This window comes from Thunnus albacares, chromosome 7 (assembly GCF_914725855.1).
Source record: "Thunnus albacares chromosome 7, fThuAlb1.1, whole genome shotgun sequence".
NCBI lineage: Eukaryota > Metazoa > Chordata > Actinopteri > Scombriformes > Scombridae > Thunnus > Thunnus albacares.
Window position 1 is genome coordinate 11,647,170 of NC_058112.1, and position 22,864 is coordinate 11,670,033.

Genomic DNA, 22,864 nt, shown 5'->3' on the forward strand with positions numbered 1-22,864 from the left:
GCTGCTAGCATGACTCCATGATCTAACCTTTTTGGCCTCTATAGTGTAGACTAAACAGACATTTGTAGTTCACAATTTGGCCTTAAACTGTGCTGGCACTGCACAGTTTCCCCTTGAGCCTCTTTCTAGTGATCCTATGGGTGGTGCTACTGCATCGGTAATTGATAAAACAGAGGGAGGAAGGGTAGTTCTTTGAAGGGTTTCTTCCTGGTTTCTCTGTTCCCAAGCTGCTGCTGGTGTGGAGTGCACACACACACTCACGCACACATGTTAAGAAAATAAATAGTGCTACATATAGCTACCGCCACAGGCATATACAGTATCTGTGTGAGGAAGCAGCATGTTCCTGGAGACAGTTAAATCAACAGGAAAAGCCATCGCGTCACACAGCAACCATTTCCCTTTCTATGTGAGGACATTGTTGGAGAGTTGTTAGAAGGACAGAAGACAGGACGTTCCACAGTGGACACAGTGTATGTGTGTGTGTGTGTGTGCGTGTGAGGAGAAAGTTTGTATGAAGGGAAGTGAACACATGAATGAAAACGCTCTTCTAAACATGTTCTTGCCCTTTGATCTCATGTTGTTCTGGATTAATAATTACAGCCATGATTGCTGTAGATGACCTCATTTGGTGTTAAATAAACATTAAAAACAGAAGGAAAACTGGTGAGCCAGAGTGTGACGGCTGGGAGAGTGAGTAAGGGGTTACTGGAATGAAGGGAGACTGAAGTTAGAGATAAGAGACCAGGACTGAGTGTGCCTGTGTGCTTTTTTAAGGGCCATTACATTACAGTGACATTACGTCAACACAATTACAAACACCTTCCTTGTAGTCAAAGCTTTACATGGCTGGCGCTAATGGACGTCAGTCGCGCAGGAGATAGCGTGTTATTGTCACCTTGTCACCTGACCCCACTCTACTTGAGGTTGCCATGACGAAAAGGAAGGACAGTGATGTTGATGACAGTTGGCTCATCCTGTCCCCCTGAGTGTTGTCAAGATGGAATAAAACACACAGAGCAAGTGTCCAAAGGGCAGATGAACACACTGACACACACACACACACACACACACACACACACATAGAACAGCGAGGACCAAATAACCCAAAGAGACATGGCCTCACATTCTCCAAAAGAAAACGATGACACACACGTCCATTCCAATCTGAGAACACAAAGCATGCACATAAACACACTGTACACTCACGCTGAGGTCACCGAAAATACCCGGTGACACACACAAGCCCAGCTGTCCGTGAAGATGACATCAGAAAGTCAAAAGGGAGAGATGAGTTCACCTTCAGTGCAGCATGCTAATCAGCAGAGACTAACACGCATTGCTACTTTAAACTCAACAGATGAACTTCACTGGCTGCAAAAACTCCAATTTTTTCTCCAATTCTCGATAAGAGATTTCATCTTTGTGTCTGGTTGCCCGACAGTTTAACTTGAAAACAGAAAAACATTTTCTATCACATGCTGAAGTTGTGATCTTTCGCCACACAGAAATATTATTCAAACATTTATTTTTGGGCCTCTACATCACTTTTTGAATGGTGATACGTCATGTATCTTTTACTTCTGGAAAATATACTTGGGCAGGATGTGACTAACCCAATTCCGAACACACAAGCTCTGAAGAAAAAAAAAAAAAAAGGGAGAAAATGTTGGGGTAGGCAAACACACAACCGGGAAAGAGGGCACTGTGTCGCCATCGGCTGCGCTCGCCAGCGGTGACTTCCTTTTTCCGTTTTCCTCTGCCCACTTCATCACTTATGCAACTGCTAATTTTCCCCTCTTGCCCTGTCAGAGCCAAGCACTCAGGCCTCCTTTTGTTCGCTGGCAGTGAGCGGCAGTCCCCTTCCTCATCATGTCATTTCCTACAGCTAACCTCATATCCACATTTCAAGTCAAAGGAACAGGTTATTCTGCCACAGACATGAAAGTGTGTATTTAGCAGAAGACATTTGGATTAAATTCAGGCTACTTGGAGCTGTGCTGCTTGGCGAATCAATAGAGAAAAAGCTGAAAGATGAATGGAAGTGGAATCCCAGAGACATTGAGCGGTCGGACAGAGACACACAACACCTGGCTGCCTGGCTGTTGTGGTTAATGGGAGCTCTGCTGTTACATCACTGCTGTTGTTACAATTGACTGCCTCGTCAATACAAGCTCACCCCCCTCACCCTCCTGCCCCTGTCCCTCTTTAACTCGTCTGTTAATGGGGAAGGGGGGGGACACACACAAGGCAGGCGTGTACATACACACATACACACACACCCTCCACAGCCTGGGGGCATTGATCTGCCTGAATGACTACCCCGCACCCCTCCATTGCTCTCCTCTGTGGTTCATATCGGGGGAGACATGACGCCATCCTCTGTGCCCCTCCAGCTGTCCCCTCCACTATGAGGGGACATTAGCATCTCAATGTGACCCCCCTCCCCTCCACATCCCTCACCCTCCCAACATGACATCATTGCACACATGTCCCACTCAGCTCCACAAAGGCTGTGCTGCAGCCTGGAGGAGCGATGGGTGTGCGTGTGTTTTAGGGGGCAGAGTGGGCGGTTGATAGCCACGTCTGTCAGAAAGGCCTAGATTGACAGTCCATAGTTGAGATAGTAGGATGAGGTCATCGCTTTTCATGCGGGGCGTCATGTTGATGACGGCTGGGAATGACTGTATGATTAACATGCCATGGCTGATGGTTAAACTGTTTATTGTTCTTCTATCTCCATGGACAGATAGCGGCAGCATGTCACTTTGATCAATTGCTGTTTCAGCAGTACCATGTTATTGCAATATAGGACTGTAAACCCTGCTGTATGCTAGGCTGTATTCACAAGTCTATTTCCACAGAGACATGTTGAAGTAACTCAAAATAACCTGTGACAGAAACAATTCTATTTTCACCACCTGATGGAAAACGTGTGATTTTTATTTGCTAGCTTTCTCTGAGCTGACGAGTTCCAGCAGCAAAATCTCACTGTAAAGAGATGAACCGTACACACACACACACACACACATACACACACACACACACACACACACACATACAAACACACAGAAACACACAGTGTGAAGAGTGGCAGGTGTGGAGAGCTGCTGTGCTAACTGCTTCTAACCGCCTCTGTGATATGCCCTGATATGCATATATCTCTACATTTAAATACAAACTTTACATCTTTATATCCATAATATGAAGTGATGGAATGGCTATTTTGAACAATGTGCATGTAAGTGTAATGCTGTATAAAAAAGATTTTTTTTCCACAGCACTGTTGCTCTGCATTGCCTCATCTCTCTGTGTGAAAAGGTGTTATGTTAAACACCTGCAGTGCACACTGCACACATATTGATAACATAATCTCCACAAGACGCCATTCTGCTGAGAGAGAGTGAGCAAGAAAGAGAGAAAAGCCAAGAGCAGAGGAGAAGAAAGAGAAAGAGCCTTTGTGATAGTTTTACATCTCAATGACCACAGGCTGAGAGAGCATGAGCACTATGTCATACTGCGGGTCACGGCTCTCATTCTTCCCCCCTGAGCTCTTTTTCTCTCCTCTCTTTCCTCTTCATCGCTTCTCATCTTCATGATGTCATCCTCCTAATCCTCCTTCTTCCTATTCTGTTTCTAAACACATTAACTGCGCAAACAAATAGGTGGGAAAATAATTAGCGTGTCTGGCTGGGTCCCCGCAATGTATTCTTTCAGCCTGTTGTAGCAGTAAATCCCACTATTGATCTGCTAGATGTCCTTAAAATTCACTTCACATCTATCTTTCATTTGCAGCACGCCTGCACTGGAATACCTCAATACCTGGGAGCCCACTGTGCCTTTGTACTCATCTGCAGTGCACAAACCGTTATCAGGGGCTTTCCCCTCATTCAAATCATCTTAACCAGTTTTCAGGTGGTGTGTTTTACAGCTTAACTCCCCGAACTATACTCAACGGTCTTTGCATTTTCACTATGTGTAGCTCTGTAACCACTGTACACAAAGGCCTACATCCTCAACATGTTACATGCCAAAGAGGGATATTCTCATACACTTATGAACTTGTACCCCTCTTTTTGCAAACACACACACACACACTCCTTCTCTGTGTCCAGGTGGGTACACACCTCGTAGCTCTCTCCCCTCCTTCATTCGGCGGACCCTGATCTTCAGCCTCATGTCTGTGTCCTGCAGGTCCGGCCAAAAACAGTCCTCCGCTGGGGCAATCACCACATCCAGAGGCATCCCCCAGAACACACTCTGTCTCACGTACACACACACACACACACACACACACAAACAGATGGAAATGTTCTGGTGCTCCTTCTTTCAGGGATGGAGCGACCCCCTTGCCACACAAAAAAATGTCAGAACAAACAAACAGAAGTTCTCCTTAGAGAGCTGATCGAGGTAAGACCACAGTCTGAGAGTAAAAATCCCAAGTCGACAAAACTCCTGCTGGTGCTCAAGTATGCTCGGCTCAAGTCAGCTGTTCCAGTGCCCAGGCGATGACCCAGTGCAACAAAAATAAAGGCACACTAGTCCAGAATGTCTGTGGACATGCTCCTCAAAAAGCCCATAAGCAAGTCCACCTATGGCCAAAATCCCATACGAATGCAATGACCACAAAAATTCCTAAAATGCTCCTGCGTCAATAGTCAGTAATTCTGTGGTCTTGTGAAGAATGGCCACCACAGAGAGCGCAAGAAGAAAAAACAAAAGTGAGTAGTCTGTAATGCCTGTACGAATAAGCCAGCTGTATTCTGCCTGCAGCTGGTTTACAGAGCGTCTGTGTGTCTCACTGAGCGCTCTCTCTGTCTCTGTGAGTCCACAGCCAGAAGAGCAGCCCACTATTGTTGTGCTGCTCCACTCTCCCTGTCTCTCATTCGCTCAGTCGCTGGCTTACACTCCTCCCTTTCCCTCCCTCCTCCTCTTTCGTTCGCTCTGCAAAGAGGATGACGGAGCTGCACTCTCTCCTCGAGCTCTGGGGGTGAATGAGCTCACTTGCCGTGAGCTCAGACTCTACCCTCCCTCCCTCCCTCCCTCCTCCTCTTCTGCTACCTCCCTTGCACCCTCCCTCTCTTGTGGAGCCAGCGCTCCGTCATAGCTAATGTCTAAGGCATGTAACCACATTCCTTACTCACCCAACAAATATGCGGCCACCTCAGGGGCCTAGCTGCGGAGCAGGCCTCTATCAGGGAAGGATAGAGGCTAAGACACAGCTATCAGGCTGTTTAACAGTTATATACACACTGTTATGAGACTGAATGGTCTCTGTGTTGTTAATTAGAGAGGAAAGGAAAATGCTTGGCTTATGAAAAGGGGCTTGTGTTGATGTGCATGACACAATATGTTAAGATATGCTTCTTAATATAAAATATGATGTTTGCATGTTGTGAACTTGCATGTTTAAAAGAATAAAAAAACAAATAAAAAAGGTTACTCTATCATGTTCAAATAATCCATATAAAACATCAGAGATGATTGTGATATGAGGTATCAGTTTTCAAACTATGTATTCTGAATCTTTCATAAACATATTGTATATATCAGCAGAAATTAAATAGCTACATTAGGTTGATTGCCTTAAATGTACTGTAGCTTCTAAGCACATTATACTTACTGCAGCGGGGGATTAAGACTGTGTCAGTGTGTTGAAAGCTGATTTGTCTCTGAAGGTGCGGGAATGTGTGTGACTTCACCGCGTTTCCTGCACTGGTTCATGTCTAACGCGCCTGTGTTTGGACACTGTGTTCTTGTCTTTGCTTATGAAAATGTAGAAGAGGAGAGGAGAGGAGAGGAGAGGAGAGGAGAGGAGAGGAGAGGAGAGGAGAGGAAAGGAGAGAAAATAAAAGTGAAGCTGAGAAGAAGAGTAGGAGAGGAAGAGAAGAGCGGAGAGGAGTAGGAAAAAAAAGAAACAAAAGCAGACAAAAGAAGAGAGGGAACACTAGAGGTGATGAGAAGACCAAACAAGCTTGTGGTCGGCAGCCATCATCCATTTGACAGGCCACAGACTCCTGGTACTTTACTATGGAATGACAAACATGTAGGCCACAAGTCCAGCTATGGAAACAAAGCAGCACAGGACTTCACATAACCGCTGGAGGAGATGGAATGTTAACTGAACGTTAACTAATTATTATGTCAGTACAGCTGTTTTAAATACATTTAAAACCCCAAAACATAAAATTATCCTTGAAAAAGCAAGATAATTTATTATGTTTCATATTTGATCACAGTAAGCACATTCAAAAAAGTCCTAAAAGAAAAAAAACACCAAAATCAACCTCTTGCAAGTTAATATAGTACCTGCCACGAGTAGGCCAGTCAACTGTCCTTCCTGGCTGTCTGTTCAGTCTCAGGTTGAGACATCGCGGTACACTGAATACATTCAAACCAGGTCAGATGGGCTTCAGTAAATGAAGTCATTGCACAGTGAGCCTGGCTCCAAAAAAAAAAAAAAAGAAAGGCAAATAAGCTTATACAAGATGTCTAGTTAGGGGGCCAGCTGCATGCTGACAGACTGACCTCATCTCATCACTGTAGACCCCTGAATGATCACATACGGGTGAGAACAGCCTTACGTCACCCTCTGTTCAACTGTGGGTCACTGAGAGAGGGAGTGAGAGGAAATAGGTCACTTGCTGATGATGAGCTTTGTAAAAAATGCAGACATTGGTTTTGTGAGGGACCGTGAAACAAACACACACAAACTGCACAAAGCTGCACACACGCCCATCGTAATACACGTTTACAGACACACACATGAATCATGATCACTAGCACACACACACACACACTCACAAACTCACACTTTGTTCCTCATCTGCAGCTGGTTGGAGCAGGTGTGGCACTCCACAGTGGTCAACTGGGGTCACTACACTTCAAACACACCAATCGTCACCAACGTTTGAATCCACACCTCGTTTCGGTTGTTCTGTCTGTGTGGCTCGAAGTCATAAACCAGCTTTGAAACATAGGACTTCCTAACACCTGCGAAAAAACCACAGAGGTGGAAGCCAACAGAAACAAAACAAAGTAGCCGCTGATGTTTTTAATGGTCAAACTGATTTAAGTTCCTAAAGCAAAACCATGCCCCCCCCAAACCACCCTCGTTCTCTTTATACCCCCTCTACTCCTCCCCTAGTCCTCAGCAGGGTGACAAGACCCAGAATAGTAGGTGTGTTAATTAGAGGATTACAGCCAAGACGCTATAAATGACAGCCAGGCCTTTTTATTGACTGCACATGTGTGCTCTGCTGCGACAGAAATAGGTGGGACAGTCACTCTGGGCACCCCCTCCTCTGACATCTCTTAGATTTAGAGCGTGCTTTTATGGTAGAGGGTTTGTTACTGGGACAACGCACAGTTTACACACACACACACACACACACATAGAGACCAGCCTAAACAGACAAGGAGAGATGTAGAGATGAGTATGAGATAGTGGTGCACGACAGAAAGAGAGAAGGTGTGTAAAGGCCAAAGGGGCCTTGGAAAGCAGAACAACATGGCACAGTCTTTCCGGACTGGAAACCACAAGGTGTGTTGTGAACGGTGCAAACAGAGAATAGAATAAACAATGAGAGTTAAGGCTGTTAGATGTTGGTTCAGTTATGTAAGAAAGACTTTATCTGCACATGAGAGCTGTAGAGAAAACAAGAGAAGGATAAGTAAGGATAAGTTTGTACATTCACCTTATAGCCAGACATCTAGTTTCATGTTTGTGAAGTTGTCACACAGGAATTATGAATCCAAATATATTCTAGGTTGAAGTAACGACACTGGCAGCTGACAGGTGTGACCTGGAAGTTGCTTCCTATCTTCTGACTGATCCATACTCTTCACTCTAAACACTTTGCTGAAAACTCTTTAGCTTCTTACATTTTATATAATATATGTTGTATATATTATTAACATAATATTCTAATTTTGTTTGTCCCTATAGCATGCTTGTCTGTCCCTTCCTGATGGTCCCCCCTCTTTATTTTCTGTTGAATATATTCTAATTCATATTTTAACTTATTTTTTACATCATTTTAACTTTGGTACTTTGTCATATGTTTGTTGTGACAGTTAATAAAGTGATTACATGATTGAGGGTTTTATTAGTTTCTACAGATAGTAGTATGTTTAGATTGTAAAATCCTTTGAGGCAAAACCGTTTGTGATTTTGAGCTTAGTGAATAAAACTGACATGTCTTGACAGGTGCGGCTCGACAAACCTGATCAACACAAACACTTTCTGAGTAAGAGCAACTTCTGTTATAAAACACTATATGTTTCAGTTTTAATGGCCACAATATAGGCATGATTTGAAAAATACTTTGAGTAAACTGCTACACGTAAAAATGTATAAAACTTCTAAAATCACTTAGTCTAAAATGACCAATGCAAACCATAACAACAAACAACAAACACCCATTTGGTTTCATATTCTGTGTGAAAATCTTCCATGCGAGTTTGTACTAACATCATAATTTTTTTTAATGTGTTTAATATATGTCTTCAGCGTTTGTCTCCCCCTTCCCTCCCCAGTGAGACAGGCAGCGACAGGAGTGTCATCCTACACCGCGGATCATCTGTCAGGATATCATGGGAAGGAGAAACGTCATTCTCCGGATAGGGTACGTTAGGGTGATAAAGACTGTGAGTTAATGTGTTTGTGAGTTCATCTTTGTATGTGTATGTGTGTGCGAAGCCATGTGTGTGAGCGAGTGTGTGTTGCAACCATGTGTGAATAGGATGAACGGAGCAAGGTGTGAGGCCCATATGCACACACTTGTGCATATGGGCATATGCATGAGTGTGTGTCTCTATATGTGCATGCATATGTGTGTGTATTTATCTCCGGATGTGCATGTATATTGGGGTGTGTGTGTGTGTGTGTGTGTGTGTGTGTGTGTGTGTGTGTGTTGATAGTGCCGGTTGTCAGGGGATCAGTAACAAGGCTGCTCTTGCAGTGATGTAATGCCTACAGGAGAACACAGCTGCCATGCCTGGGGGGTGAGGTAGTCACCAGGGGAGAGAGAGGGGAGGATAGATGGAGGGATGGAGCAATTGAGGGTGGGGGAGGTGCTAGATTAGGTGGGTGGGGGTATTGGAAGGGATGGGGGGGGTGTTTGAATCTGTAAGGAGATGGCAGCTGAAATGATATGGTCATCTCGCAGGGGGTAGTGGTGCAGTAGGTAATTGAGTATGCCTGTGTTTGTGTGCGCACGTGTGTGTGTGTTTGGGCTGGATATTAAACCTAAAAAGTATTGAAAAGTTTAAATGTATGGTCAGATTCTTGTTAATTTATTCTTTTATAATCTATTTTCTGATCTAAATCAGGAAACATTTTAAACTTTAGATTATTAAAAGGCACAATATGCAGGATTTTCCTAAATGTATAGACTCATACAAAAGTCTAGTCACAGTGTGTGGTGGTGTATTTATTTGCAGAGACTTTGCCCTCTGCCTATATTTTATTATTTTGCTGTGTTTGGGACGCTTCTGGATGTCAACCTTTGGGCAGCGGGTGTGTAGCCCCCAGCCAATAACAGCGCGCCAGTGTGAGGTTGGGACTCGTAGCATTGCGACCAGGTCACATCGCTGTCTCTGTGTCTCTCCTCTGCTCCGCTCTGCTGCTCGCTGTCTCTGTGTCATGGATCAGAAAATAATGTTTTATTTCTCTGATTCATGGTTTGTTTGTTCTCGCCACCCCGCTCCCTTTCCACATTTACTTTCTAGCTCTCTGGCTCACTCGTTGAACCGAGGATGAGGAGCCAACTTTGAATGCTGTGTGTTTACAAACACCAACCGACAAATCCTGCATTGTATATCTTTATCGAACACTGATGCATTGAGCAGAATTGAGCATATTTTGTCAAAGCAATTAAATAAATGGTTTAAACATTTTTATTTCTCCAAACTAAGATTTGAAAAAAGAAGTAATTTTCTTTCAGTACCAAGTTCCAGTTATCTTATTGATATATTGATATTGAAAATTACTAATCTCATCTCTAGTGTGTATGTGTGTCTGTGTCAATATCTTCTCTTAATCTATGTGCCTTTTCACCTACCTCTAACAGAACTCCCTTCCTCCCCTGAACACTTGTTTTCAGACAGATAATGGGAGCTTTGAGAGGGAATGATAACATCAAAAAAAGGTTGAGGTAAAGAGGAAACCAGAGGAGGATGGAGGAAAGTGCTTCTTTAGACGAGGAGAGCAGGCAGTCGTAGGGTGTATGAGATTACCAGAAGAGGCCCTGATGAACTACTTGGTCATGTGTGCGTGCTCATGCATGAGGTAGTTTCATCTCTATCTGTGCAGCCTGGAGGGAGGCCTTCTCGCATCAGTCATGCAGCAGACCCCCTGCCCTCCAAACAACTTAACCCCCTGGAGGAGCTCAACACCCGGGGCTACTGCACCAGTAAATCTGTCTCACTGGAAAGAAATGAGTTTACACACACACAGATATATATACACTTGTGCAAGCACATATACAAAGACACACACACACACACACACACGCACACACACACACAAACACACAAAGACAGAAGATGGTAAGCTATCAAACACACCAAGGGGGGCTTTCAGGACCAGACGGGCCCTCATAAACCAGATGAACTACTTAAAAATCCCAGTTGGAGATGTTCAGCGGTGTGTGCTTGTGAGTGTGTGTGTGTGTGTGTGCTTGCGTGGAGAAAAAAGGGGGGCTGTTAAGCCTCAACATGAAATGCCACCGCAGGCATGTGCTTACAGTATGTTTGCATGCATAGAAAGCCTTTGCATTCACTTTGTGTAAAAGTGTGAGCATATAAAGTGAAGTGAAGTGTTAATTTTAGCCAAGAGTGAGATGGCTCACAGCTGTTTTCTAGGGTTGTATATAGATGACTAATGCATGTATGTGTGCATGAGAGTGAGAAGAAAGGCTAAACACCGTATGTGCAGGACCCATTCATATCAGTCTGCAGGAATGAAAAGATGTGTGTGTGTGTGTGTATAACAAATAGAGTGCACATTCCACCCTGGCCTGATTTCCCCAGTGGTGAGTTTGTCTACGTAGGTTCACTTGAGCATAACGGATGGTTGTTTCATTCTAAATGCTAATGGCCTGAGCTGGGATGCACAGGGTTTCCTTGCAGCACTTAAAGGCAATAACACACTGGAAATACACCTCACCTCCCTCACTGTACATCGCGCATGTAGAACAGTCTGGCACACACGTGGTGGCAGTGTAATAACTGCATCGCTCCGACAGAGAGGAGCTGACAGCAGATCAGTTCGGTTTTAATGAGCTTGTGCCGCTGCAACATACAGACTGACAGGCAGGTCTCAGATCAGTTCAGTGTTAATTAGCTCCTATCAGCACAGCGGGCAGGTTGACAGACACACTGTCCTCACAACAGTGCTGGAAGCCATACCATCTGGTGCTCTGCTGGTTACACACACACACACACACATACACACACACACTCCTCAGTGTCTACCAATATCTTATCTACCTGTCTCACGGTTAGCTCAGACAGTCTCAGACTGTACCAGCGTGACCTCAAGTGCATATCACTGCTTGAGGAAAGAATTATGTTCTATTTTTTTTTCGAAACAGAAATGGAAACGTACTATTTCTACTTGTGTTCCAGTGAGATAAAATTTTCCTGGTGTAGTTACAAAAACTGCTATTTAAATAAACTAAAGAAAACTAAAAATCTAAGTTTATGGAACACATTTTGGAGAAAAATCTTATGTACATTAAAAACCAAAACAAAACAAGATACACTCTGCACATTAATTCCTAAAATAATGAACACGATTGCTCAGCTCAGCTGTGGTCATTCTGCAGTGTCCTCTCACACACACTGCCGTGCAGCAGAAGTAAGGCGTTAGACCCTGGAGACTGTATCTGGGTGTACAGGACATGGTGACAGCGGCTATCTCAACGACCGCGGTCAGGGTTGGCTTTCCTGCCATTACAGGCCCTGGAGACTGTGTGTGTGTGTGTGTGTGTGTGTGTGTGTGTGTGTGTGTGTGTGTGTGTGTGTGTGAATGTGTCACATCCACAACTCAGCAGTGACATCATTCCGCCAGCTACAGAAGAACAATAGAGAAGAAATGACGCGATGCCGTGAGAGGAACTGGGCAAGCTGTTTCTGTGTGCACCCTGCCAACGCCTTCATGATGCTTTTAAATGACTTTCAGTGCTGATGGTGCCACTTCTGAGCATTTTTTTTTGGTTTTGTAAATGAATAAAAGCTGTTAAAATATAAACTCACAAACACACGTTCACGACATGCATATGTATACATACATGCCGAGTTCTCTAGGCGTCTCCCTCTTTCACCCTGAGGAGCCCTGATGTCACTTTATCAGAAACAGGAAATAGTTACACAACAGAAGGGGAAGTGGCCTCTCTGTGGGCTGCCTTCTTCATCTATGCATGTGTGTGCTTGTGCATGAGCGACTGCCAGCGTGTTTATGTGTGTTGCAGAGGGGGAAGATATCAGGAGGATAGGGAATGATCACAAACTGCCGCATTCCTTACTCTGGAACCTCGGGCCTGCCTGGAACTCCAAAATTAGCCTGTTGCTGTGGCGATGGAAAATCTCCCGCTTTTATCAGGAAACAGTGGCGGCCCCAGAGGTTCAGCCCAAAAGTTTGTGTGTGGTCAGCATGTATTTACGGTAATAAGAGCTCTGTTACAAGTCTGTGTACATACCAGGAAAAGTGTTAAACCACTGAGGAATCAAACTCTCTGCTCTGCTACAGGCAACCAGTCTACTCCTCTGCCAATGAGCCTGGAAAAGAAAATCCCCTGTCTTTTTTTGGAAAATAATTAGCAAACAGGACATTAAAATAGATTTTCTCATACAGTAACACACTGCAAAATGCTGCCAAGAAATACAACCTCATCTTCATGGCGGATGGTGTAGTCTGATTAAAAAAACTGAAAAAAAAAAACAACAGGTAACCAAAATCAGTAAATAAGGAAGCAGCGCTGTGGCATACCAGAGATAAAGTGCATCAAAGACGGCACGGTGATAAACAGGAATCCACCATTGTTTCCAAGGTATGACGGCATGACAGGAGCGGCAGTGGGCAGTCCGAGCATGAATGGAATCTGGTGGATGCAGGCCAGCTCCGGGTAGGATAAATTAGCCTAATTGTAAGCTACTCCTTTCCCTTTTCTTGGGCCTTTGGAAATTTCCACTCCACATGTGTGTCAGAGTCATCAGGCTGAACGCTGCAGTGGTAAACTGATGGCGCAGCTACTAAACTACCGAGCACTTGGCCCAAATTCACGGTGAAGTTCGAGTTATGAGGTGCTGACGGGGGCGTAGTGTGGAGAAACCGGCCCGGGTTAGCATGCTGTTCAACTTCAGCTCCTGTTGACCTGATGTGTTGACACTGCCTAGGTAACAGTTTAAACAAACTATTTTTATTCCATGCTGGATGAATGCGTGACAAGGGTGGGTTGGGATGTTCAAAAGGCCTCCAGATAGATTTCAAATGCAGCAGGAGCCAGAAGGTATGCACTATGAATGGACTGTATACACAAAGCAGCTTAAACAACTATGGTTGAAGTATTTAGGGCACTGTGGTACAAGCATTGCCCCACAGGATTTCTCCACAAGTTTTACTTATTATAAAACATGTGTCTCAGAAGAAAAGAGAGCAAAGGTTATTGTGCATGTCTCTATGTCTAATTTAATTTAATGGTTCTTTTTGATATTTTATGGGCATGCTTTACAGATGCTCATTCCATACAAAAAGACACGACTTTTGTTTCACTTTGTATTCTGAAACAAACTGAAATATCAAACACGTTTATGAACTTCGCCACATTTCTGAATCATTACATTTTTCATATTAAGTTGGTTTATTTGCTTAATTATGACAATATAAAAATAAAAACATTATGTCTAAACACTATGTGAAACATTCAAAGCTTAAAAACTACTAAAGAAACGTGGTCACATACCAGCATTTTTTAACAAATATGCAACACGTTGTGTGTACTGTGTTCCGCTAAATGGCGATTAAGACCATTTCAAGATTTTACATGGATTTCATGAGTTCGAGGACATAATAGTACATGTTTATTCTGTATGTATGCAATAAGAAATGAGCAGAAATGGTAGTCATTAATGCCTTAAAGCACATTCAAGTGTTGTATGCGTGTCTCTCAGCTCTGATCTTTATCCGCAATACTTGGAATTCACGCATATCTCCTATGTGTGCATCTTATAGAAAATGTCATTCTCTTCCGTTGCATGCTAGAGTATATACGTACAACTGTGTTTCACTTTGTCGGTGTGTGCGTTCGAGTGCGTGCTTGTGTGTGCGTGTGTGTGGCCCCTTCGAGCCAGCGAGGGACTGTGAGTGATGGAGGAGAAGGGGAAGAGGAGCAGGAGGCAAGCAGAGCAGTGAGATCACGTCATGGTGGAAACATTTGGCAAAGGCTCACATAAACACACACACAGACGCATAAACACACACACACACACACACACACACACACACACACACACACACACACACACACAGAGCACACCGTGCACGCAGACACACACACATGCTGGCCTGTTTTTGTTCTCCGGGTTTTGAGGGAAAGAAGGGGAAAATGACATCAAGCTCATCATGTGAGGCCAATGAGACAGATGAGGGAGGGGGTGAGAACGCTGGCAGAAACAGGACATTGTTACATAAAACTCAACTCGGTACAGGCCTCCTCTGGGCCCTGTTACCATACCGTGTGTGTGTGTGTGTGTGAGTCTGTCCATATGTGCATGCATTTTCTGGCTTGCTTGCTTTGAGTGTGTGTGCAACTTAAGCATTTGATCACAATACCTCATCAAGGTGTGAGCCTAAAAAAGGAGCTCATTACATACCTGCAGAGTGACTGTTGCAGAAAACAGAGCATTATGTCAACATGCAGCTCCGAGGCTTCTCAGGATCTGTAACACTTTTCAGAGTAGGTAGGTGATGTCATAGATATTTTTGTAGGCCATTTTCTTTGACCTTTGAGCTCCCTTGGTGCTGACTGGGGTGGGGCCGGTGTATATGTGCGAGCCCTTGTGTGTTTTTGTGTATCTACGGGTCAGGGTGAGAGCACCGAGGCCACTGGCGCCAGATGTGACAACCGCAGGAGTCTGGGCCTAAAAATAGAGCTCTGTTCTCAGCACCGTGAAACAGAAGAGAGGAGGGAGGAGGGGAAGGAGAGGAAGAAATAGGGGGAAGGTAAAGGGGCTTGAAGGAGTGATGGAAGGAGGGATGAAGAGGGAGGCGAGGTCATTGAGAATAATGTGTCAGATCTCCCCGGGGAAGGTGAGCTCACCTCCTAATGGCACCACTGGCTCCTTCTCAATGAAATCATTGATCTGCTGGAGCTCCCCACGGCGTAATGGAGAGGGGTCAAATTGGAGGGGGGGGGGGGGCAGAGGGGGGAGAAAGGGGCAAGGAGGTGCAGAAAGGGCAGGTTAGGAGGTTAAGAGAGAGAGGTGAGCAGTGAGTGGGAGGAAAGAGGAAAGATGAAGGATGGCGCAAGGGACACACAACAAAAGAAATGTGCAACCTCTCTGACCTGCACTGTGGCCAATCAAAACACACCTAGAGGCACATAGTGGTAAATAAATGTCACTTATCGATTCAGTCCATCTGAGCTCCATCACGGAGGTATTTATGTCAAATGGTGCAGCCCTAAAAGGACTTGAGATGGAGCTGTTGGCAGCGTCACAAGATGCAAAAATGCAGGCAGCACCTTTGGGCTACCACGCAAATGTAAAAGCTTTCCGTGAAAATGTTTGATAATAGCAACAACACGATGATTGTTATGCAATCAGCACATTTCTAATCACGTTAAAATCAGTGATGCGTGTGTCGGAGCATCCCAAACAGAATTTACCACTCTGCAAGTGTGCATGCATGTGCGTGTATTCGTTAGGGCAGAGATTTTAGTGGGGTTTCTCCCCTCAGGCTGATTCAGAGGAAGTGGAGACTTCCTGCTGGTATCCAGAAGGAGAAGAAACCATAAAGAAAACCTTCCAGCACTGAGGAGGCGAAAGAACACAGCACAGGTCATCATGACGGCCTGTCTTGCTTAATGAGTTCTCCGACCACACACGCATGCACACACACGAACGCACATAAATGCAGCCAAAGTGAGCACTTGCACACACATTCAGGATGCAATAAGGACTATTACCTCATCTCCTCAATAGCTCTCCTCCTGTTTTGTCTTTTTCTTTTTCTCACACATGCACTCTCAAACGCTGCCTCATAGACGCACACGCACGCACTACTTCATATGCACATATTCATGCAGACACACACGTAAACACACATGGACACAAACAGACCTCCTTATGTAGCTCATTGGAATGTCTCTGTGAACGGCTGCATTGTGAGGTTTTGGCCTCCCACGATTACCTCACCTCTTCAGCTTCACTCTGATGCTCGCATGCACACACATGCACACACACATACACACACACAGAAGCTGCCGCCCTGTTGTATAACAGCACAGAAGAATGACACAAAACTGAATTGACCTTTGTACCTCTGTATGTGCTGTCACACCCTAACCTGATCTCATCAAAGCCCCAGGGCACACAGCAGCTCCTGTGTGTGTGTATGTGTGTTTTTTGAGTGTGTGTGAGAGAAAGAGAGAGAGCAAAAGAAAATGAGAAAGAGGCACCTTTCATCTCCTAATACCTCTCATCAGTATGTCATCGCCGTGTCTTGTCATGTATGCTTTTTGCACTGAGCTGGCTGGTTGACAGCGTGGGAGTCAGCATGCTAACCTGTAGAAGAACTGTGTCCCAGTTCCATATTACATACTAATACTACAGTCTGTGCTACATATTAATGTTTCTAGTCTACAGTTCAGTTAATATACAGGAAATGACTGATCCATCAAACTGAAACTTTGGAAAGATACTGCCAATCAAACTTGTAAAAGAGAAAGCAAAAGATATACCTCACTTTTTGTTTCTGTCTATAAAATAATAAAATGATTCCTTCCGACTGTGACACTAAAAAATCAAGAGAATTTACCAAGTATGATTCATTGAGTATACTTAATTAGTCACTTTTTCAGTGTGAATGCACAACATATTCAAAACTTGGTTAGACTAAGTATGTAGTAAAGAATGTGACAGCTCAAGTCTCACTGAGCCTGTTTAGCTGCTTCAAAGGTCAGAGGTCAAAAATACATTCCTACCTAACTATCCAATGTGGACGTATCACCTTGACTGGTGGATGACTTGTTCATTACTTTTCTGTCAATTGACCCAGTGTAGAGAATCTAGACTCATCCGGCACGTGCCTTCATCCCTCATCTCTGTCACATTTCCTTGTGTGACCCTTTTCTCTCCTTTCGTTCTGTCTCTTTGACCCAGTGGTGTGACGCTTTAGTAATCCTGCAAAAAACACTGGCAGATGGTGCTGGGAAAGATTAGGTGCAGTCTTGCACATCTGCAAACTCCACACGCATACACACACACACACACACACACACATACACACACGTTATATGGATGAAATACACACCTGCAAACCTGCGTCCCAGCTTCTCCACCCTCATTTCCTCTTTCATGACCTAACTCTCTGTTTCCTGCCAGACCTTTTAAACTGTTTTTTTTTTTTTTTTTGCATTTGTTCTATTTTTCTGTTGTTCGAATTTTTAGTTGTCAGTTTTCACAGTGCTTTAACAAAACCTTTGTGCTATGAATAGAAAACTGATATTTTTATCACCCTCTTCCTCTTGAAACCATTATCAATCTTGTTTCATCTTCTCACTTTTGTTGCTGTCTTTCTTTTCCCTTTTAAATTCTTCTCTTTCTATTCTGTCACCGCAGCTTCTGCTAAAACTAGAACATGAGCTTCAGATGCCAACATCAAAACGCTTCAACCTGGCGGGCCTACATCAGCACCGATGTGACGCATGATGCAGCTACGCATTTGGCATCAGCTGACTTACCACCTAGCTACACACTGGCAGGCAGTCTTGCCTTTGGTTTGGCTGTGTGCTGCAGATTGGTGGGAAACACGCAAACTTTAGACCCACTGGGGAGGCAGCTGGCTCCAACCAAGTCATGTTCTCCTCCTCTACAACACACACACACACACACACACACACGCACACACACACACACACACACACAGATACACACACGCACACACACATACACAGTCACAACTCTCAAAAAGGCAAAACACATCAGCCTGAGCTCCATCTCGATGAGATCATCATTGTGGTAAAAATATGGCTGTCCTCAGAGAGACATGTTTCTCACAAACACTTTCACACAGTCGATGAAGTAATAACGCACACGTACGCATGTACACAAGCGTACGGGAAACCCATGCACACACATGAACATTTTCCAACTGCCACTACAGCCACATCCTGTGTGAATACATATTTCTAACTAACAAAGGATGAGAGTCATTCGCTACCTGGATTACTTATCTCATTCACAAAAACAATGGCTCTTTTGGGACATGACCTGCTTCCATAACATCATCCACATGTAGGAAGTGGTGTGCTCTCTGAGCCAGAGTTATTGATTATTTAGTGACTGGAGAGAAACCTAAGCGGAGTCACCGATTGTTTTTAGATCAATACGTTCCCAGTACATGCAATTAGGTTGTGTAACATGTCATTCATGCAGATTATTTGGCAATATCCCTTTTTAGATTCTATTAATTCCTTTGGTTATGGAATGTTTAAGTCATCAAAAATTAGCATTAAAATATGAAAAATATACACATACATATGTCTCTGCAAAAATGTGCCTGCTCTAATCTCCCTTTGGCAAACCTCTGGCAGAAAATCCTCTTCCTCCCAGACAGCAAGCTTAGTAATTATTCTTTTATTCAACCCTGTCCATCCCATTTAAGGATTCTCTTCTTTTCATCTCTCTATCTGACCCTCCTCCCTTTCCCCTCCCACCCACATTAACCCTCCCTTGATTTGCACGGTGAGCACTGTTTGCGTATGCGTGTGTGGCCTGAATACGTGAGGTTGAAAATAAGTCGTCAGTCAGGTATGAAGTCATTGCGGGAATTATTAGCATCATAAATCAGGGGTTCGCCGGAGGGGCAGGGGGAGACGTGAAAGAGAAGGAGGCGGGGGAAGAAAAAGGCAGAGGATGAAGGGAAGAGAAAAGAGAGATTTACTTTTTTTTGTTTTAAAGTACTTTGAATCTTTGAGAATGTGAGAGAAGGCAGTAAAGCCAAACAGAGTCAGGAACGAGAGGAAAGACAAAGAAGGAAGGAAGACTATGGCTGCTGCTACTTATCATTTTTGTTGTTGATTATGTTTTAGCTTATAAAACTTCAGAGAAAAGTGAAACATGCAAGGAGACATCTTCAAATGACTTGTGTTTTGCGAACAAGTGTATCCAAAGATTTAAAAAAAAAAGAGAGAAAAGCAGCAAATCCTCACATTTGAGAAGCTTTATTTGACTTCATGAGAATAGTTTCAGCAGTGAAACTTATTTCGCATATTTCAAAAATACTGTCCTTGCACACTTCAGGTGGCTGGTGAATGAAGCTGGCACAACATGACCCCTGACCTCTGAGCCTGCTCGGTGCTTGACTCACTGCTGTCAGCTGACTGGGGTTGGCCCCAGCTTCTTCACACACACACACACACACACACACACACACACACGCACACACACACACACACACACACACAGCAAATATCATGGATCCCAAATAGAAAGAAATATCCCTTTTAGACCACAGACTCTTTGCTGTTGTTGATTGTAAAGTGTTTATTTTAACAAGCACTGTGCAAAAGTTCCTCTCATCCTCTCATCTCTCAAACTCTCATCAAACTCTGCACCTTCATTTGATACACAAACAGATAATGCAGCACTCATCCACATGATGTCATCACGTGCGAATGCATGCGGGCATGAATGCATGCATGCAGACTTGTACACGCAGCACCCTCCATCTGCCCACCCACATACACGCATACATCAAGTATGCACAGACGCTGGCTGCTAGCACCACTGACCCCAATAATACAACCACCCAAACAACAGCCAATGCCATTGGCTGAGTCCTTCTGGGGAATATTCTCTGCCACTGTTGTCGTGGAAACAGCAGAAAAGAGGGGACAGAAATGGAGGAAGTGTGATTCCTCTTTTTTTCCTGAAGAAACGTAGCGAGAGTGAGCTTAGGAGCCTGATAAAGAGGAAGAGGAGGGAATCGCTGACAAGGTCTCTTTCATTAAGATGATGTCTGATCAAAAAAGCTGAGAAGGAAAATCCTGGATTTCAGAAGCAGTCAGACTATATGTGCATGTGCCATATCGAACATGGTTGTGTGTGTGTGCACACAGAATGTGCGGGTGTGCCCTGCCTAAGCATGTGCTCAGTACATTTCTGTGACTGTGACTAATTGTGGAGCCCGGGTGCTTTGAGGCAATCCTCGGCATCAATGAATGACTCATGAAAAAGCGCTAATCTCCCAGCGGAGGGAGAGAAGCGAGAGGAAGAGAAGAATGGGGTGCTTGGATGCAGGGAGGAGAGCGGAGCAGAGATTTGCTCCGAGTAGCATGCCACTGCCTTCTCATTTCCAATCCTGACTGAGGCAGATTACACTTTCCTTTCTGCGCTGACACATTTGGGACAGATTCATAAGCCTCTGCTGCTGTATATGTGTGTAATGTCGTTCCTTCAAAAGCTTCAGCCACAGCAATCGAGATGTCATTAACTCAATGAGGCTATTAACAGTCTTGCTGGGGCTCAATTATAAGTCTTAGTGTGCTTAGTGGACACTATGACAGGATAATAACTGTGGTAAATAAGGCCAGAGGATTGGAAGTTAAGCTTCAGCTTTATTTCGCGATGTGGAGTAAGAGAGAGAGTCCAGGAAAACTTAAACATCAAAGAATCATCAGAGAGGCATGTTTTTATACTTGATTTTCTCACTCATATCTCCTATACCTGAGAACCTGACACCACAAAGTCAGACGGTCTGATCACTGACAGTTAAAAATGAGGAACTAGTATTATGTGACTGTGGAGATAAGCACTTGTTGTGTTCATCAGTGACACCTGCTGACCGAACTGTGACATGACAAAAAACTAAACTCAGATCGGCAGCAGAGGTATGAGGTGAGGTACACCTGCTCGCTGTACAATAGATAGCGGGTAATAAATAACACACACACACACACACACACACACACACACACACACACACACACACACACACACTGTTGCATACCAGTGAGCAGGGAGACTTTGTGAAAGGTGCCCTCCAGTTTTCCCATGAGAATGTGCACGAAGCCGTCTTTGGACAGATGACCCACCTCTTTGGAACTCTGGTCATATACCACCACTTCCTGCTTCCTGCCCAGCTCTACCTGCACAGACAAACAAGGAAGACAGACAAGTCAATGATCCTAGTGTGGAAAGTATTTAAAGCATTCACCACCGACAATGAAGAGAGAGTTAGATAATATGACTAGAATTACAAACATCCAATTTGACATGTTGAGCTTTGCATTTCTGAACACACATTTGGGGCACACACACATACAGTACATGAAACATATGTATTTCATCAGAAAAGCGGATCCTTAAAGGGGCACTGAGCAAAGTTGTGCATTGCCATAAAACTTTCAGACAATAAGTGCACACGAGCTACTGCAGGGTTCGAACCCGTGGCTGATCTAATATACACCAGGAAGCAGCAACCAGGAAAAGAAAATGAACTCACAAACACAGCAGCAGGAGTTATGACAATAAACACTGACTTTATCGATGCCAGTCACTGCAACAGCAAACAGGAGGAACTACAAGTGATTCTAGAGTAAGTTATAAGGATAAAGCACAGCATTATGAATAATACATGAGGGCTGAGCTTTGCACTGTGCAACTGTGATTATAATATTTACAGTGTAGATACTGCTGAGAGGATTGTTTGTTGAAATGGGAAGTAATGTCAGTAAAATCGTAAAAGCTCGGTACATTGCGAAGGGTGTGGGCATTCATCAATGCATCAGTGAGATGCTGTTTATCAGAATGGGAGAAAGATGAGAGGATACGAGCATGCGCTCTTGTGACAAAGTGCGCCCGTTTGTGTATGTGTGTGTTTGCATTTAGAGAGTGTGAGCATGTGCCTGCACACACCAGCCAGGCTGTGTTGTTCCCCATGTTGTCAGGCAGGCTTTGGTCACATGACCATCAGGCAGCGCCTACTGCAGCTATGAATCACTGCATCATTGAACCGCCACTGGACAGAAGAGAGGAGAGGGAGGAGGAAGGAGTGTGAGCGGGAGGGAGGGATCGAGGGAGAGGGTGGGGGTAGTGGAGTAGTGGGGCAGGAAAAGATGGAGATGGAGAAGGATGCAAGAGGAAAATGAAAAAGAAAAGAAGGAAGAGAAAACTGAGGCGGAAGGTGGTAGAGGAAAAACAGAAGATGGAGGCGGGCATTTCATTTTGTTGTTTACCTCAACATACAGTACACCATTCTCATTGGAAATGTGCCTTTGAATAGCTGTTAGCTTCCAGGCAAAATTGCACTATCTCCAACCCCTTCATCACTATGTACACTGACAGGCACACTGGTGATGATAGCCTATGGTATACTCAGCTACGCTGTACCTTTCACAATGCGAGTGCATGTGTCTATTTGTTGGAGAGGGGGACACAGTGTGCATAAAGTGTGCCTGATTATGTTTCTGCTTACATAGCAGCTGTAGCAGAGTGCCTTGGCAGACAGCCATGCAGGTGATTTAGACAGGACAAGGTCAGTCTCTGAAGCCTGGATAAAGGAAACTCCAGTTTAGTAAAGCCTGGCTTAGCTCCGCCAACTGGGATTAAAGCATGAAAAGCTGAGGCAAAAACCCTG

At 44.3% G+C, this 22,864-nt stretch overlaps 1 protein-coding gene across 3 annotated transcripts in view; it reads right to left on the reverse strand.

Annotated features, from left to right (window-relative positions):
• dusp8a (dual specificity phosphatase 8a) overlaps positions 1-22,864 on the reverse strand; it is a 46,087-nt gene that overhangs the window by 6,964 nt on the left and 16,259 nt on the right. For 2 of the 3 annotated variants that reach the window (XM_044356173.1, XM_044356174.1), the window contains exon 3: positions 21,236-21,374. In XM_044356173.1, coding sequence (XP_044212108.1) covers positions 21,236-21,374 — 139 coding nt within the window. Of the gene's footprint in view, positions 1-4,127; positions 5,001-21,235; positions 21,375-22,864 lie in introns of those variants that run through there. The other variant, XM_044356175.1, reaches the window with a different exon arrangement.